This window comes from Acipenser ruthenus, unplaced genomic scaffold (genome assembly GCF_902713425.1).
Source record: "Acipenser ruthenus unplaced genomic scaffold, fAciRut3.2 maternal haplotype, whole genome shotgun sequence".
Lineage (NCBI taxonomy): Eukaryota > Metazoa > Chordata > Actinopteri > Acipenseriformes > Acipenseridae > Acipenser > Acipenser ruthenus.
The window spans coordinates 41,153-59,531 of record NW_026708291.1 but is presented as its reverse complement, the minus strand read 5'-3'; the positions used below and the strand labels follow the sequence as shown (position 1 = coordinate 59,531).

The following is an 18,379-nucleotide window of genomic DNA, read 5'->3' as shown; positions in this document are numbered from 1 at the left end:
CGGTAAATAAGTTTAAAACATCAATAAGCCTTTTTTTTTGTTTCCTGTATTTGCTTCTGCCTAGAGGACTGCGAATTGCTCTTGCAGCCCGCCAGCACCCGTAATAACGTGCTAATATAAAGACATAAGGAGTTGCGCGCTGTTTTGCGTGGTGTATTATACACATATATAAAATGCATTGGTTTGTAATTCCCCGTTCATTGAAGCCGAGTCAGACGGCATGGATAGCCGCTGTATTTAAATGACAGGGGGGCAGGATTGTTCCAAACACATTATTATTGAAGCACGTTGATGGATTTTTATGTCATGACTATTTGGAGCATGTTTTATAGTTATTTTATTTCTCTAGAGACCTGCTTATCCGGTTGCAGTGAGACTTGGTAAGGTCATTCCTTAGCACAGGTTACTCAGTGCATTTGGATAGTGGCAGGATAGCTGGGACTTCACCTGACTTGAGAAAATATAATCTACAAAAACTAAATGAATGTACAGCAGAGCTGCCCAGGAGAGACTCCCTCGTGAGCAGGCAGTGCGCTCTCTGCCTCCTCATCCATCCATTCCTGTCTCTCTACACATTTATATCACAACACAAAGTTTTCATTTCCTACAAAGTGGATTGAACAGCAGGAGCTGCCCTCCAGCACAGCTTCAGCAGTTGTGCACATCACACATGTAGCATCATTACAGCCCTCGTGTCCGGATTGCGGACTCCAGTCATCACAGTCTTTTCAAACCAGGCGTGTTGTGGAGCACAGCGAGTCCTGTGTGGCTCAAACAGACAAACAGCTGATATGACAAGTAAAGGCAATGAAACAGAGACCAACAGCATTCATTCAAAAACAACAACAGAGACTCTGATTCAGCTTAAAATATCACTAGTTAGATCTTTATTTACAAAATCGTTACACAAATTTACAGAGTTTCACGGAAACAGAATTCTCCTCCTCGCCTGCTTTCACAGTCCCTCAGTGGAGCTCACCCTGCGACGCGGTGCTGAATACAAACTGTACCCCACCAGCGATCACGCACTACCCTGTGTTACTCAGCAGGGCGCTTTCTTCTTAAATAAAAAAAAAAAAAAAAGGGAACAGCCTTCTTTTCCTTTGGTAAAACTTTTTTCTTTGCTTCAAAGTAGAATATATTTATATACTTTATTAATACAAAAAAAACAAACTAGCACTTCTGTTTTAGTGTAAAATCAAACAAATAACACAGGTAATCAGAACGGTCACAACTGCGATGGGGGGGTTCAAACAGTCTGAGGTTCAAACGTAGGACCTCTGTGTCACACTGCTTTCTAACAGGATCACTAAACCCCAGACTTAACTGCAGAATGCAATAAAACAAAACAGGTAGGGACTCTCCTGAACTAGGACCCTGTAATGATAAACTAGGCCTGTCACACCAGGCGGGTTTTTATACAGAGGGAGCTTTTCAAGCAGTCGCCAGACGTGGCTCCAGTGAAACTTGTTCACATGTTGTGGTTTAATCCAGTGACAAGGTGAAAAACTGCTTCAAAACACCACCTCATACAAGCAGCTTCCTACGCTGCCTGGTCGGTCCTGGGCTTGAGAGCACACTGTGAGCAAATAAACAAAACAAGCAACAATACAAAGACTCCTACAGTGAGGCATCATTTAACTGAATGAACTCCAGGACTGGGAAACAATCGCTGGACTCGACTGAGAACTACAAGCTGGAAAGCGGAGCTGCACCCTCCCGCTCAATTCGGTGAGCTGAGTACTCTACACAGTGAAGCTCACACCTTGATTAGCAATCCCAGTTAGCCTGGCACTGCAATACAACACAACATAGAGATCTGAGCCCATTACACCCGAGTCAGGGAGAGGATGCACTGGCCCCAAAATCCACATTGAAATGAAAAAAAAAAAAACACAGTAAAAATAAACAAAACCAGAGAGAGCGAGAGAGAGAGACATTGAGAAGGAGAGAGACACAGAGAGAGAGAAAGAGAGACACAGAGGGAGAGAGGGGAGAGAAAGAGAGCAAGAGTGAGAGAAAGAGAGAGACAGAGGGAGAGAGAGAGAAGACAGACAGAGGGAGGTTCATTCTTTAAACATCTTCCAATAAATAAATCTCATTATTTCCTTCTGACATTTCTTTTAAAAAATAAATATATTGTCTTTTCTGTTTTAAAGCAACGTATAACTTTGTGTGTGTGTGTGTGTGTGTGTGTTTGTGTGTATATGAGTCCTGAAATCAGAGGCAGACGACAGTGTGTGTGTAATCGAGGGAGTGGAGAGCAGTAACTTGAGGAAGGACTCGGTCTCTCGGGTCCTCAGTACGAGAGTCTCTCAGGACTCAGAGACAGCTCCTCTCTCAGTGGAGTCGCCGTGCTTTCCTTCCTCTCGTCTTCAACCGACCCCCCTTGTTCCCAAAGTGCATTTTAATATACAGCTGTGCTCCTCAAAGCCTCTCCGAGTACCCCTCTCCTCAAAGACTCTGCGAGTATCCCTCTCCCCTCACCTACACAACCCAGGTTTCTGTTCCAAAAGTCTTTAGTCCTTGAACAGTGTGAAAGGCCAGTGCTGTTCCCTTATCAGTCACTCTGAAATAAAAGAAAGTACCAAACAGAAACCCAACATTTACACAGAGTCTGTTTTGAGCATCGTCACAATACTTGACTGGAGTTCTTTTCTCTGTGTCTGTCTCTGCCTTGTTTAACCCATTCAAGCAGACGCCTTCGTCTTAAAGGACCTTAAACAAACTAGAGCACAGGCAGTGAAACAGAAACAGAAACCTGGCCACACTATCCAGGGTACCTGAGCACTGCCCTGCACTGGCTGACTCCACCCCTCTCCCCCCGCAGTAGAGTCTCAGACCGGCTCAGTCCACACACAGCTTCCTGGAGCCCAGGCGGGACCGATTGGAGCGGCGGATGTCGAATTTGGAGTCCCGGCACTGCTGGCACACGTACTCCTCTGGGACGTTGGACTTGCGGATCTTGGCGCAGGACAGGTGTATCCAGGTGTTGCACTCGTTGCACTCGATCATGGGACGTCCCGCGAACGGCTTGGTGCAGAAACACGTCACCAGGTTCCACGAGTCATCGTCTGGGGGGAAGGGGGGGGGGGGGGACCCACAAATAATAATTAGTCATTAAGAGACTCGGGGGGAGCTGTGAATCACAGCTTCTGCTGCAGAGTCACTTGCAATAGGAACTCAGGTTTATGTCTCGCTGAAGGAGTTTTAATTAATAATAATTAAACTCATATGGTACCATTTACAGCATCTACAGTGTGCTATATAATACCAGGAATGGAAATAAGCCTCCTGTTGCACAGCAGTTTCACCCATTCCAGGTTTTACTACGAGCCCCGGTGTGTGTAAGTAACAGGCTCAGGTGAGTCTGATAAAACTCCTAGCAAGATCAGGACTGGATCACACTGCTATGCAGTCGGAGTCTTCTGTCCACCCCTGATGCGTGTTTAACAGCTGTAGTGTAATAAACCCCGACGCTCTCACCTGAATCCACCATGATGTCCTCATCATTCCCGAACCCGTCCTCATCCCGGAACACCACCTGCTTTCCCTGTCGGATCACAGTCCTCTTCCCGGGAGCTGCCGTTTCTCTTTCCACCCTCGCCATCTCCTCCTCCTCCTCCTCCTCCTCCTCCTCTGTGTCCTGACCCCTGAAGCCGGGGTACAGCGAGGAGGGGCTGCCCAAACTGGGCTCTTCTTTGCATTGCAGCTGAAGCGCTGACACGGTCTCAACCTGGCTGGTGTCTCTGGTGGCGGGTGTGGAGGGGCCGGTATCAGCAGTAGCAGTGGTTGCTCTGGGGCGATCTTCTCCGATCCCCTCCGTCACCCCCGAGTGCTCGCAGTGGTCTTGCGGTTCCTGCTTGATCACCCTGCCCAGTAGGGGGTGCTCCGGCACAAGAGGCAGTTTCTCTCCCTCCTCTCCTCCTCTCCTCTTCAGCTTTTTCTTCTTCTTGACCTTGTCCACCTTCTTTCTCTCCAGCGTGAAGCCTGCAGACCTGGACCTCTTGGTTTGGGGTCCCCCTACCCCCCCAGCTCCTCCTGCGCCCCGTTTGAAGCCCCCGAAGCTCTGGCGGCTCTGGGCTGGCAGGGTGAACTCGGGGGTGGCAGGCAGGCTGGTGAATCGGGGCTCCCAGCCATCGCTGTCCACCGTGCTGCCTGTGCTGTTCGGAGGGCTGGAGCTCGAACGCAGAGGAGCTTCCTGGAACAGAGACAACAAACAGGTGAGAGGAGCTGGAAGCCAAGCGCTTGTGAAGATGCTGCTGGAGAGATGTGGGGGGCGGGGGGGGGGGAGGAGTTTGGCAGGGGCTGGGGTCTCCGCTCTACAGTCCACACACTTCCTCCATGGTGTATGGTATAGAAAAAAAGAATTTGCATTACACAGTACAGTATGCAACATACAGAGGTAGAGAGGGAGAGAGACAGAGAGAGACAGGGCTGGATGGTGATAGAGAGTGGAATTACCCTCTTACCCTAGGAGAGGGGGGTCCCTCCAGGTAGAGAGGCCGGGCAGAGTTTGGGGTACCCCGGCGCTGTAACTGATCTGTGGGATAAGCAGAGCAGAGGAACAGTAGCACAGAACACTGCCAGAGACACTCTGCGGAGCAGCAAACCCACAGCACTGCTGCTTGGTGTGGAAGAGGCTTGCCATTAGTGATGGAGCGATTCGCAGAGTACCCATCACTCGGGACGCTTTCTTTACATGACAGAGGTGTGTCTCGTTCGTGCAGCGATACGAGACCACAAGCACAGCACCTCACCGAGCGTCTCTTGATGAAGAGGTGTGTTTTATAGCCGCTGTGATGATGACACACTCTCTCCCTGTCTCGTTTCACTTGTCTTTTTACAAAACTGTCTCAGACTACTTGATCTATACTGTGCCAGCAGGAGCATTGCATGCATCACAGCCTGGGTACCCTGCTGCATACCGGGCGTTAGGGTACTGCTCCAGCCCTCACAGGACCGTCTCCCAGGGAGAACTCTTTTCTGGAGGGAGACGTTTTCAGGTTTTTGCAGTTGGGGATGAATTGGGGGGTGTGGAACACACACAGCAGAAGGAAATGAAGGCAGATGGAGAGATGGTAGTGCTCATGTCAAGCTGCTCTTACCTCGTCAGGGTAGGGGATGTATCCTGCGTACGCCAGCACAAAGGTGCAGAACTTATTGAAGTCCTCCACCGTCCGACGTCGACTGCAATCCTGAAACACAGAAGGGGCTGTTTAGACTAGGCTGTTAAAACCCTGCTTTGTCATGGGAGCCAGCGCAGCACTGTTCAGCGGTAGGTGGTTATGAGGAGCAGGGATGGTGCGTCTCCTCACACTGAACTTCACAGAAACATTGACAATTATACAGAGGATTTCAATTATGCAAGCGTGGCACCGCAGTGTGGGCTCTTAAAGGGAAATGCACCCAGATCACCCATACATAGGAATGGCTTGTGTAAAAAAAAATAACACATTCCCCTTTAATTGGTTTTACAGAAACAAGTCGCTTATCTATAATTAAAAACGGGACTCGGGGCTCGACTGACAATCCTAATCGAAGCAAACGACGCCTGGCGTTCAATTGTACGATATCGATTTATATTCCTGTACAGATACCTTGTGTGCAGATCCAGGTCAAACCAAGCAGACTAACAAACCTTAAACAAACGAGACATCGACCTGACAAGTACAACTGCGTTTTAATTCTGCATACAGTACTAACAGAGCAAAAGATAACCTCATGATATACTATAGAGATGAGGAACGCTACCGCGACCGTGTGATGTTTCAACACACACACAGCATGCATATTTCAACATATTCACTTTGGGTTACATCTGTTACTAAATTTGCGCAATAAAACAGGTTCTTCTTTTGTTTTCATGTACAGAGTAAAAGGTCAAAATCCGCGACGGTTGTGTCGCCTAGTTTTCTATTAATAAACCGATAGCACTGTCTTTAGCGTTTTGTAAAATTTTTTAAAAAAAACACTGCTAACAACGTAATGTCGGGAATATAAAAGAGCATTTTTCTTTTCAGACCGAAGACACCCTGAAGACAACGGGTTATACTATCGCGTAAAAATGAATCAATTCAATTGCACAATTCAATGCCATACCGTCCGGTCTTACGATACAGAATGGAGCGACACGACATCAAAATAATAATAAATAACTATCTATGACAAAGAAAGATATCCCGTGGTGATTATCTGTCATAAATGAGGTGATTATCTGTCAGAAATGAAAGTAAGGCGTCACAGACACCCGTTAATACGGATTATCATCCGTCAGTCAGTCAGACTTCGCTCTTTAGTTCGGGTCGGACCGGCACGGTCTGCTGAATCTCATTATCAACAAACCCGGTTTAAAAGCCCAAAGATTCGCCTACATTCACACAGAGTTCCCACAGAAAAGCATACTCTGACTGTAAACCAATGTGCTATTTAATTAGTTTGGGTTTTGTTTTTACAATCCCACACAATTCAACCGCAAACACCGAGGGCTTTTTTTTTTATCATTCTTTTTTATTTTTATCAGACTGACACGACACCGTTTTTCAGTAGCAAATTACAAATAAATATAAACGTTTAATACTTGAACCGATTTAAACGTTAGATTTGTGCAAACAGCCGTTCGGAACTAATTTCGGCTTTTTAAGTATAAAAATTGATTGATACGTCGAGCTACCTCGCCCTAAATTGTGTGACAACCCCAAACACACAGTACTTAACCGTGAATTTGAATTTAAATCACCGGTATGTTGTTATTGAGGATGGTTTAAAATACAAAGGCGCAAGAGAATTAGTGAAACATTAACGTGTCTGGCGATTTGAGTTAATGCAAGTTTTAAAAAGTAAACGGTTTACCCTCGCGCAGCTCGCCTGTTTAAATAACGGACGACGTGTAGAACTCTCACAGATTTTTTTTTTTTTTCAAAACTCAAGATTCGAAATCCGTTGAAATTAAATCGGTCGCGTGGAAACTTTTTTATTATTATTATTTTCCCACAACCAAGACCATCCGTCCATTACCGTATTTAATACGACAACGTTACTGACACACATTTCGCGAATGTGTCATTTTATAACAAAATGTTGGCTTTAGCGCTTAAAATACAAACACAAAGGCAGCTAAATTCAACTTTTCAAGCCATGGTCAAAAATAGTCTGTACTACGATTCGGCATCTATAAATACTATCAACAAGATGGCGATTTCAATACTATTAAACACCCTCTCCTAAAAAAAACGATGACCAGAAAGCAGCTTTCGAGTTAGTAAGGGTTCAAAAACCACAGCAGGAACGCCGTTTACACGCCAGCAAAAGCAAATGTTACATTTAGGAAACAGTTATTTTTGTTTTTATAAATATAACACACTATTTAGAAAACATTTATTTTTACTGTTGTACCTTGACAAACAAGATGGCGTAAGTGTAATGAGAAACCGCTGAAACATTCGGGTCGCTTGCTTGTCTTCTCTGGATTTCAAAACACAAACTAAATAAACTACAAAAACGACAAGCACTGTGTTACAAAAATACAAAAGCAATGTTTTTTTTTTTTTTTTGTCCATGTTACTGTTGCTAGCAGGACTCGCTCGTTTAGGTAGCCCCCCCTGGCTCAACACAAACATTTTACTCTAAAACAATTTTATTAATGCGTAAAACATGAATCTTACCTCTGAATCAAACGTTGAAGTCGATGCTATATCCATTTCAACAAAAACCGGCGAGAAATATGCGAGACGGTTTACTTTATGGAGTCAAACACAGCAACAGAAACACCCAACAGGAGAAAAAAAACTGGGTGTTGTGGGTGGAATAAAAAATCAAAATAGATTTCTTCGTGTAAATGAACGTCGTTTTGTTTCAAAGTTTCATCTAGATATCCTGGTGTCCTTGTGTTTTATTTAGCAGCAATGTAAAAGCCACATATGTCGAAAGATTGTAACTCGTTGTTTTTTTTAAGCCACGACACCCTGGGCTAGTTACTGCATGGTCGATGGCTTTCATTAGTTGATTTTGATGAAGTTCTCGCCCAGTGTAAAGAAAGGCAAGCTTGCTTGAATCTGTCGACACCTTGTTTTTAATTCGGTCCGACTGATTGTCTTAATAAATAACGACCAAAAAAATAAAACAGTTCTTGTGTTGGTGAAGCCAGCTAACAAAAACAGGCCGGGTCTAGATCAAGTTCTTAAAAAGGAAAAAAAAAAAAAGTATTTCACCTTCCTTCTTCGTATCGTTCTAAAATAAATGTATCGTGTAGTTTTGCAAAAAAAATAAGCTGGATCTTCTGAGTTTTTATGATGGTAGGTATAGTAGTAATATAGCCAACTACTGTAACTCAGAAAGAGAGACGAAAAATCCAATTACAAGAACACTACAGACAACCCAAGTTTGCCTCTGAAAGATTCACCGCATATATTACTGATCATTGTACGTGACATCCCCCCCAAAAAATATTTATCTATTAATATTTAGACTCGCTAAAAAGCCAGCACAAGCCTGCCATCAAGTCCCACACAACGGAGAGTAAACCAGTCTGTGACATCACCAACCAGAACACCTCCCGGGCTGCTCGCATATCATTTGCATATTCATGAGGAGCCGTCTTTCTGGTCCGGAATGTAGGGGTGACGGGGTGAAGTAAATAAAATATAAATAAAATAATACCATCAAAAACATGTGTACTTAGTATTCGTGCTGTTTTTTTTAAAGAAATTGGAACAGTTTATGGCTCCAAGTAAGCTTAACGTCTTTACTTTATCAATCTGTTTACATTTTAAGATGGCATTCCCCCCCTTTTTCTTCCCGTCTTTGGGATGCGCGTTTAAATACGTATTTGTCCATACATGTTCGCTAAACCTGCGTCTGAGGGCGGACCATGGTGAATAAGGTAGGGGGTGTATATCATCGTTAACACTTTATAATAGTTAATAAATACACCCAAAGATTAAACTGACATTGTTAAATGATCTGGAATTGCGTGATATTGTTTTTGCACGAGTGACGTGGTCGGTGAATATTATTAAGACCGAGCATTGGATTAATAAAGATAGAAGGGGGGGTATAGAGCGGTAAAGACACACACATTAGGATGAGTTTAATTTTAAAGAAGCGCATTATATACGTTTGTATGTATTTTTTTCAAATATATATTTTCATGCATACGTATAAAGTAACTGGTTGTCAGTGTTAGACTGGAAAAGTAAATCTCGCCCCCCCCCTCTCTCCCGTGGAGTGCAGATGGTATAGTCCGTGGCAGTCCTGCGTGACGCGCTTCGCAAGGAGCAGAACATTCCTGAAACGCGGATTAAACTGAAGAGAAAATTCAAATGGGAGCGCTGGTTTGAACCGTCCGTGTGTGAGCAGAGACCAGTACCACCACAACAACGACAACACACAGGAGATTAACCAGCGGCTACAGGTAACTAATATATCCCCGTGTTTTTCACAATGGCTGGTTTTTTTTGTTTTTTTTTTTAAACGAGGTGAAAAAAAACAAGGCTCTCAATAACACAGGACTGAGGAGTCTGAATTTAACGACATACCTGCTGCTCTGTGCTTATACACTAGCCCCTAGTCCTAGGCGTCAGCGACGCAAATAATAATTGTATTATTATTAGACCTGTTCAACTAAGAATAAATATTGACTACGGAATAATTTTTCAGTGAGAAAACCTGTCTAGTGGGGTCTGTTTGATCACTGTGCTTGCACTGGTCTGGGCTCACCACACTGTCTAGTGGGGTCTGTTTGATCACTGTGCTTGCACTGGTCTGGGCTGGACTCACCACACTGTCTAGTGGGGTCTGTTTGAACACCGTGCTTGCACTGGTCTGGTCTGGGCTCACCACACTGTCTAGTGGGGTCTGTTTGAACACTGTGCTTGCACTGGTCTGGTCTGGGCTCACCACACTGTCTAGTGGGGTCTGTTTGAACACTGTGCTTGCACTGGTCTGGTCTGGGCTCACCACACTGTCTAGTGGGGTCTGTTTGAACACCGTGCTTGCACTGGTCTGGTCTGGACTCACCACACTGTCTAGTGGGGTCTGTTTGAACACAGTGCTTGCACTGGTCTGGTCTGGACTCACCACACTGTCTAGTGGGGTCTGTTTGAACACCGTGCTTGCACTGGTCTGGACTCACCACACTGTCTAGTGGGGTCTGTTTGATCACTGTGCTTGCACTGGTCTGGTCTGGACTCACCACACTGTCTAGTGGGGTCTGTTTGAACACTGTGCTTGCACTGGTCTGGTCTGGGCTCACCACACTGTCTAGTGGGGTCTGTTTGAACACTGTGCTTGCACTGGTCTGGGCTGGACTCACCACACTGTCTAGTGGGGTCTGTTTGAACACCGTGCTTGCACTGGTCTGGTCTGGACTCACCACACTGTCTAGTGGGGTCTGTTTGAACACCGTGCTTGCACTGGTCTAGTCTGGACTCACCACACTGTCTAGTGGTGTCTGTTTGAACACCGTGCTTGCACTGGTCTGGTCTGGACTCACCACACTGTCTAGTGGGGTCTGTTTGATCACTGTGCTTGCACTGGTCTGGACTCACCACACTGTCTAGTGGGGTCTGTTTGATCACTGTGCTTGCACTGGTCTGGTCTGGACTCACCACACTGTCTAGTGGGGTCTGTTTGAACACTGTGCTTGCACTGGTCTGGTCTGGACTCACCACACTGTCTAGTGGGGTCTGTTTGAACACTGTGCTTGCACTGGTCTGGTCTGGACTCACCACACTGTCTAGTGGGGTCTGTTTGAACACCGTGCTTGCACTGGTCTGGTCTGGACTCACCACACTGTCTAGTGGGGTCTGTTTGATCACTGTGCTTGCACTGGTCTGGTCTGGGCTCACCACACTGTCTAGTGGGGTCTGTTTGAACACTGTGCTTGCACTGGTCTGGTCTGGACTCGCCACACTGTCTAGTGGGGTCTGTTTGATCACTGTGCTTGCACTGGTCTGGTCTGGACTCACCACACTGTAGTGGGGTCTGTTTGAACACTGTGCTTGCACTGGTCTAGTCTGGGCTCACCACACTGTCTAGTGGGGTCTGTTTGAACACCGTGCTTGCACTGGTCTGGTCTGGGCTCACCACACTGTCTGATATATTCAGCAGCGGGGAGTGTGTCTGTTCTCACTCAGGATAATTCTTCTCCTCTACCCTGAGTGTCCTAACGTTGGAGATCTTTGTAAAGAGCTGGTCTCTTATTGTGGTGTGTTTTGAGCAGTACAGAAGGGCGTGCGCCTCGTCTTTGATTCGTGCCTCGCTGTCTTCTCTCCACGGGTTTCCAGCTCTGGTGGTGGGACGCTGTTTGTTTCCAGGTTGTGGTCACTGACTCAGTATTTGGTCATTGCTTGTCTGTGTTTGGATTTTGACCTTTCCTAAATAGTCTGTGATTTTATGTAATGTCTCTGCAGTGCCCTGCGTAGCATTTTCATTTTCTGTGTTTGGTGTTTGTGTGAATCGATTTTCAGATTCCTTGCTGATTTGTATTGATCAGCCTATTGGGAGTTTGTGTTTTTTTTTGCTGTTCGAGTTTGTCTGCCCTGCTCTGCTCTGAAATCTTTTTCACACGGTCACTCGCTGTGTCGGTTTCTCCTGGCTATTGTCCGAAATGGACTGGAAGGATTTCTGGGTCACTCAGATGTAACCAGGACCTCACAACTCAGTCTGTCAATGTGGAGCACCAGAGGGTGTCTGTGGTCTCTCTCTCTCTCTCTCTCTCTCTCTCTCTCTCTCTCTCTCTCTCTCTCTCTCTCTCTCTCTCTCTCTCTCTCTCTCTCTCTCTCTCTCTCTCTCTCTCTCTCTCTCTCTCTCTCTCTCTCTCTCTCTCTCTCTCTCTCTCTCTCTCTCTGTCTCTGTCTGTGTCTGTATATGGTAACTGTTAATTTTCAGCTGTCAAGACCACGTGTCTCTCTGTATCACTGGCCTCTAGCCAGCCAGGCTGCGAGATGCACACACACACACACAGAGAGAGAGAAAGGCTTGACCAGGACTAAACCAGGCTGGCTTCCTTACTGACTGACTGGCTGGACTGTAGAGTGATGAGAAGGGAGAGGGAACTGTAGCAGCTATCTTCTTAAAAGAAAAAAAATAGTTTGTTTTTAACAAAGCAATGTTGCGTGCCGGTGAAGCTGTGTGACTGCGTGCCGAGTCAGGTGAGGAGCGCTAATAAAGCAGATTGTGTACACATGCTGTTATTGTTATTCTCGTTACAGCACTGTCCATCATCGCTGAACTAACTGGGGGCAGGCGGTGTTCAGATAACCTCACTGTTCTGATAGGCCAGGGTTCGCTGCACCGTATTTCAAAGTGCTGGATTTGTACAAGAAATGGAGCGCAGAGTCTCAGACTTCTGTAATTACAGAAAAGAAGTATATGTAACTTCAATGACAAACGTTTTGACTGAATTCAGCACTCCTGGAGATTAGCTTGCCGTGTGTTAAGGTTAGAACACAAGCATATGCTTTCATTTTTCGTGTGTGCTGCTTTTTTTAAATGGCAAATGATTTCATGTTTTTGCTGCTGCTGCGGTGAGGGGCTCACATGACCTCCGCCGTGTTATTCCTCTGTAACTCCTCGTTCTTCACTCCAGTAAACAAATACCAGTCCGTTTCTCTGGGCTATTCTGAGCTCTGCGTTTCCAAGCAAGCCTCTCTTCTGCTCTGATTGCGCAATACCCGCCCTGTGTTGTGTTTTGTTTGCTGCCGGTAACCTTAGAGTAATCGTTTCTCACTTTAAACATCTCCTCCATTAGATTCATCCCTGGTATGGAACAGTTAAGCCTCGTACAGCAGGACACCCTGTACTAAAAGAAAAAAAAAAAAACTAAGCTCGCTGATGGTTTTCAAACTCGCATGTGGTGATGGCAGGCCAGGGGAAAGTGTTAACCAGCGTCTCTGCTCTGAAAGTATTCAGTGAGTCAGTCCTGAGTAAAGTGGAGCGGGGGCTGTACTGGTCAGCAGCCCTGCATGCTGTCCGCCACTGGCTGTCACTTTGAGTGACTGGCACACGTGGGCCCCCCTGCATTCCATAGAGAGGAGGAGGGGGTATTTATAGAAAGGGACGGTTCAAAAGAAATTGAAGCACGAGGAGACTGTGTTCACAGCTCCTTCTTCTAGTCTGAACTCTCCTTGGGTTTCGTTTCATTCCCTCCGTTTAAAAACTCGGTTCAGGTTTAACCTGCCTCAAAGAGATCAAGCTGTTAGGAAAGAGAGAGAGAGAGAGAGAGAGAGATAGAGGGGTAGAGAGAGAGAGACAGAGGAGTAGAGAGAGAGAGAGAGACAGGAGTAGAGAGAGAGAGACAGGAGTAGAGAGAGAGAGAGAGAGAGAGAGAGAGAGAGAGAGAGACAGGAGTAGAGAGAGAGAGACAGGAGTAGAGAGAGAGAGATAGAGGGGTAGAGAGAGAGAGATAGAGGGGTAGAGAGAGAGAGACAGAGGAGTAGAGAGAGAGAGATAGAGGGGTAGAGAGAGAGAGACGGGTAGAGAGAGACAGAGGGGTAGAGAGAGGGTAGATAGAGAGAAAGAGAGACAGACGCAAATTATTAACGTTACAACAGCGCTGGACCTGGGGGTCTGTTACAGACGCTTTTTCAAATTTTTAGTTTTTGTTTTTTGTGGCAGTTCCTGTAAAAAGATCTTTCTATTTATTATTATTATTATTATTATTATTATTATTATTATTATCCAGCAGATTGCTCTGAAAAACTATTGAAAGCAGCAGAAGAATCCGACGAGGAAGAGGAGGAGGCAGTTAGCAGCCACAGCGCAGTCATGGACAAGCCCGGGGCGCTCCTTGTGACCCAGAGCTCCACGCTGCCGTTCTTCGACTCGGCGCACGCGCTGAACCTGCTGCGCGGGATCCACGAGCTGCGGGTGGAGCGGAAGTTCTTCGACGTGACGCTGTGCGCGGAGGGGCGCGAGTTCCCCTGCCACCGCACCGTGCTCGCCGCCGCCAGCAACTACTTCAAGGCCATGTTCGCGGGCACGCTGCGGGAGAGCGGCATGGACCGCGTGGAGCTGCACGAGGTCTCCGCGGCCGTGCTGGGGCTCCTCGTGGACTTCTGCTACACGGGCCGCGCCACGGTCAGCCACGAGAACGTGGACCCGCTGCTGAAGGGCGCCGACCTCTTCCAGTTCCCCTCTGTGAAGGAGGCGTGCTGCTGCTTCCTGGAGCAGCGGCTGGACGTGTCCAACTGCCTGGAGCTGCAGGACTTTGCCGAGGCGTACGCCTGCCGGGGGCTGGCCGAGAGCGCCCGCCGCTTCACCCTGCGGAACATCGTGGAGCTGGCCAAGGGCCCGGACTTCGAGAGGCTGCCCCTCAAGCGCCTGCTGGAGCTGGTCTCGGACGACCGGCTGTGCGTGGACAAGGAGGAGACGGCGTACCTGATCGCGGCTCGCTGGGTCAAGGCCGACCCCCAGCGGAGGCTTCACTTCTGGCCGGAGCTGTTCCAGCGTGTCCGGCTGCCCTTCATGCGGCGATATTTCCTGCTGGCCCACGTGGAGAGCGACCCCCTCGTCCACACGTCCCCGTCCTGCCTCGGGCTGGTGGCCGAGGCGCGCTCCTTCCAGTCTGCCGAGTACGACCGGCACGACAGGCCCTGCGAGCGCGTGCGGCCGCGCCCCTCCACCGGCCTGGCCGAGATCCTGGTGGTGATCGGGGGCTGCGACCAGGACTGCGACGAGCTGGTCACCGTGGACTGCTACAACCCCCACACCGGGCACTGGAGGTACCTGGCAGAGTTCCCCGAGCACCTGGGGGGCGGCTACAGCATCTCCGCGCTGGGGAACGACATGTACGTCACAGGTAGGTCTCCGGGGGGGGGGGCTACAGCATCTCCGCGCTGGGGAACGACATGTACGTCACAGGTAGGTCTCCGGGGAGGGGGGGGGGCTACAGCATCTCCGCGCTGGGGAACGACATGTACGTCACAGGTAGGTCTCCGGGGGGGGGGGCTACAGCATCTCCGCGCTGGGGAACGACATGTACATCACAGGTAGGTCTCCGGGGGGGGGGGCTACAGCATCTCCGCGCTGGGGAACGACATGTACATCACAGGTAGGTCTCCGGGGGGGGGGGGGGGGCTACAGCATCTCCGCGCTGGGGAACGACATGTACGTCACAGGTAGGTCTCCGGGGGGGGGGGGGGGGCTACAGCATCTCCGCGCTGGGGAACGATATGTACGTCACAGGTAGGTCTCCGGGGGGGGGGGGGGGGGCTACAGCATCTCCGCGCTGGGGAACGACATGTACGTCACAGGTAGGTCTCCGCGGGGGGGGGGTGTTTGTAAGCAGAAACAGAACCAGCACATTCCTGTGTGAGTCACGCTGCTCCACTCCTGTGCGCTGCAGAGCTGGCTCGTTAGTGTAGCACAAGCAAGCCTAGTATTGCATTGCAGAGCGTTTGGGATTGTGTGCGCTGCTGTTGAAATCACAAACAGCTGTTGGTTAACCAGCCTGGCAGGGAAAACCGTTCGGTCCAATTCATTTTAATAAACGCAACAGAAAACAGACGCAAGCTGTTCAGAGTGTTTTAATAACACCAAGGTAAAAAAAAACTTGAACGAGAAACCGCTCAGCAGGGATGGAAATAAGGCTCCTGTTGCAGAGAACAGGGGTGGCCAGAATTGTTTAATGTGACACACTGGGGCTAATCAAACTCTTAGTAAAACCTGGAACGGGTGAAGCTGCTGTGCAGCAGGAGTCTCATTCCCATCACCCCTCTCTCTCTCTCTCTCTCTCTCTCTCTCTCTCTCTCTCTCTCTCTCTCCCCCCCCTCCCCAGGCGGCTCTGACGGCTCGCGGCTCTACGACTGCGTGTGGCGCTATAACTCGAGTGTGAACGAGTGGACGGAGGTGTCCCCGATGCTGAAGCCGCGGGAGTACCACACCTCCTGCGTGCTGAAGGGCCAGCTGTACGTGGTGGCCTCGGACAGCACGGAGCGCTACGACCACAGCCTGGACGCCTGGGAGCCACTGCTGCCCATGCTGCACCCCATGGACAACTGCTCCACCACCGCCTGCAGGGGGCGCCTCTACGCCACCGGCTGCCTGGCCGGCCAGGAGACCATGGTCATCCAGTGCTACGACCCTGACTCCGGCCGCTGGTCCCTGGTCAACTGCGGCCCGTTGCCTCCCTGGAGCTTCGCACCCAAGACCGTCGCTCTCGACGGACTCATCTACTTCGTCAGGTGAGATGGGGAGGAGGTGGGGGGGCTTTAGACAGGCGTTTCCACTAGAAGTCTTTCTCAATGTCTGCAGTGTAAATTCAATGGCAAACGTTTCCACTAGAAGTCTTTCTCAGTGTCTGCAGTGTAAATTCAATGGCAAGCGTTTCCACTAGAAGTCTTTCTCAGTGTCTTCAGCGTAAATTCAATGGCAAACGTTTCCACCAGAAGTCTTTCTCAGTGTCTGCAGTGTAAATTCAATGGCACGCGTTTCCACTAGAAGTCTTCCTCAGTGTCTGCAGTGCCCCAGCTCCCTGACCCTGCCTCTCTGTTCCTGCAGGGATGACTCCGCGGAGGTGGACGTGTTCAACCCCCTGAAGAACGAATGGGACGCGATCCCCTGCATGACCCAGGTGAGCTCTGCGCTCTTCAGAGTCCCCTCCCCGGGCGCGCTTGCCGGGCGGGGTCTCACTGTGCCTCTGTGTCTCTGTCAGGTCCACGTGGGGGGCAGCGTGGCCCCGCTGGGGGGGAAGCTGTTCGTGTCGGGCGGTTACGACGACACCTTCGAGCTGTCGGACGTGGTGGAGGCCTACGACCCCTCGACCGGAACCTGGAGCCGCGCGGCCCGGCTGCCCCAGCCCACCTTCTGGCACGGCAGCGTCAGCATCTTCCGGCAGTTCATGCCCTCGGCACCCAGCGGCTTCGAGGCGGGACTGGATAACGCCAACAACGAGATCAACACCATACACCTGCACCGACACCACAACCACAGGGCCCAGGCGCTGCTGGACCGGAACCACAACCTCAACCAGATCCACTAGAAGGAAGGAGTCTCGCTGCGGGGCCCTTTCAGCCAGTCCAGGTTTTACACTGTGATGGCTTAATAACTCCCATTGCAGAGCTTCTGTGATCCAGTGCTGGTTTTTGCTGTGAGTTTGTAATCAGACTCCCTGAGCGTGTTTCCTGTACGCACTGTGGCTCGCTGAGCTTGTGTTAAACACTGCTGTGCAGCAGGAGTCTGTGTTTCACGTGCTGGAGGAGTTCATCTGGAGTTTCAGCATCCCTCTCGCTCCTCACTTCTCTCAGTTTTGTTTTCCGCTAGTAAAGCACCTTTCAGACACTACAGAAACAAAATAATTGTGAAACTACACTTCCTGCTTCATTATAAATTATTATTATTATTATTATTATTATTATTATTATTATTATTAATTTTATTGTATTTAATTGTATAAAGCATGTAAAAAATGTTTTTTGACACTTCTTTTCACTAATGCAAGTACTTGACAGTATGTTTGTGATATGTGTGTGTGTGTGTCTATATATATTAGTGCGATGGGTGCTCTGTAATCAAAACAGAAATATAATTTGGAGCTCAGTGGAATCGATAAGCAAGGTGAGAACATGTTTTAAGTTTTGGGGTTTTTTCTAACGCTAAATTTGAATGCTTTACAATTCCAAAATGTCTCAGACAAGCAGGAGACGGGAGCTGCTAGCGCCACCTGCTGCACGCACACTACAATGACAGCTTGAAGATAGAAGGCAGTCTGTTTCCTGTCAGTGACACTGCGTCTGCAGATAGAACTACATTATAAATACGTGTGTGTGTTTGTGTGTGCGTGCGTCTCACAGTTTGTGATATCTGGATGTAAGTGCTGTTGCTATAGGTCATTTTTATTTTTATGTGTGGTTTTTAGTTTGTTTCAGAATGGGGAAGCAAACGTCTATTAGGCTTGCAATTAATTGAATCTGTTTCTTACATGCTGTGCTCCTGTCGTTTTGTATTTTTTTGGTTTTTTGCTATTAAGGAAGAGGAATTGTATGAGGGACAGCTGATGGCTGGATGTTTAAAATAAAGATAACTGTCATTCACATTGGCTTTTATTTCATGTGCAATTTGCACTCTGCAAAACTGTGTTTGTACCAACTAGAAAACATACTTATTCATTCAAGAACCACTCTGCAAATTACAGCGAGCCGGGCTGCGTGAACTGCAGCGAGCCGGGCTGCGTGAACTGCAGCGAGCCGGGCTGCGTGAACTGCAGCGAGCCGGGCTGCGTGAACTGCAGCGAGCCGGGCTGTAGTCTCGTCACGATACATACCTTTATTATGATATGATACAGCATGTAAAGAAAGAATCACAATTCAAAGTGAATTAGGGTTTTGAGAAAGTCAGTCTGCTTGATTCAAAAGTTTTTTTATTTTAGTGAAACCCTCAT

General features: G+C 48.3%; 2 protein-coding genes across 5 annotated transcripts; one reads left to right on the top strand and one right to left on the bottom strand.

The window, feature by feature from the left end:
* Positions 1 to 858: 858 nt before the first annotated feature.
* Positions 859 to 8,625, bottom strand: LOC117425933 (PHD finger protein 13). Its single transcript, XM_034043254.3, has 4 exons — positions 7,665 to 8,625; positions 5,109 to 5,198; positions 3,487 to 4,201; positions 859 to 3,074 (listed from the first exon to the last, which is right to left on the bottom strand). Exons 1-4 carry the CDS (start codon positions 7,698 to 7,700, stop codon positions 2,848 to 2,850), a joined length of 1,068 nt encoding a protein of 355 aa, XP_033899145.3. The 5' UTR covers positions 7,701 to 8,625; the 3' UTR covers positions 859 to 2,847.
* A 166-nt stretch (positions 8,626 to 8,791) lies between these two features.
* LOC117425510 (kelch-like protein 21) lies at positions 8,792 to 18,032 on the top strand. Of its 4 annotated transcripts, none has more exons than XM_059020645.1 (6): positions 8,792 to 8,881; positions 9,232 to 9,412; positions 13,688 to 14,800; positions 15,779 to 16,184; positions 16,501 to 16,573; positions 16,655 to 18,032. In XM_059020645.1, the coding sequence occupies exons 3-6, from the start codon at positions 13,768 to 13,770 to the stop codon at positions 16,979 to 16,981; spliced, it is 1,839 nt and encodes a 612-aa protein (XP_058876628.1). In that variant the 5' UTR covers positions 8,792 to 8,881; positions 9,232 to 9,412; positions 13,688 to 13,767; the 3' UTR covers positions 16,982 to 18,032. The 4 variants fall into 4 exon arrangements, with proteins under 4 accessions (XP_058876628.1, XP_058876627.1, XP_058876629.1 ...); XM_059020644.1 differs by having other exon boundaries at positions 13,685 to 14,800; XM_059020646.1 differs by lacking the exons at positions 8,792 to 8,881; positions 9,232 to 9,412 and adding an exon at positions 11,956 to 12,152.
* The last annotated feature ends 347 nt before the right edge of the window (positions 18,033 to 18,379 follow it).

What these genes read in the sequence shown, in the direction of transcription:
- LOC117425933 (XM_034043254.3), bottom strand. Translation starts at nt 7,700, where the DNA reads ATGGATATAGCATCGACTTCAACGTTTGATTCAGAG. An exon ending in CTTCAACGTTTGATTCAGAG is followed by an intron (nt 5,199 to 7,664) that starts GTAAGATTCATG and finishes TCTGTGTTTCAG; the next exon opens with GATTGCAGTCGACGTCGGAC. An exon ending in ACATCCCCTACCCTGACGAG is followed by an intron (nt 4,202 to 5,108) that starts GTAAGAGCAGCT and finishes TCTCTGTTCCAG; the next exon opens with GAAGCTCCTCTGCGTTCGAG.
- LOC117425510 (XM_059020645.1), top strand. Translation starts at nt 13,768, where the DNA reads ATGGACAAGCCCGGGGCGCTCCTTGTGACCCAGAGCTCCACGCTGCCG. An exon ending in GAACGACATGTACGTCACAG is followed by an intron (nt 14,801 to 15,778) that starts GTAGGTCTCCGG and finishes CCCCCTCCCCAG; the next exon opens with GCGGCTCTGACGGCTCGCGG. An exon ending in GGACTCATCTACTTCGTCAG is followed by an intron (nt 16,185 to 16,500) that starts GTGAGATGGGGA and finishes CTGTTCCTGCAG; the next exon opens with GGATGACTCCGCGGAGGTGG.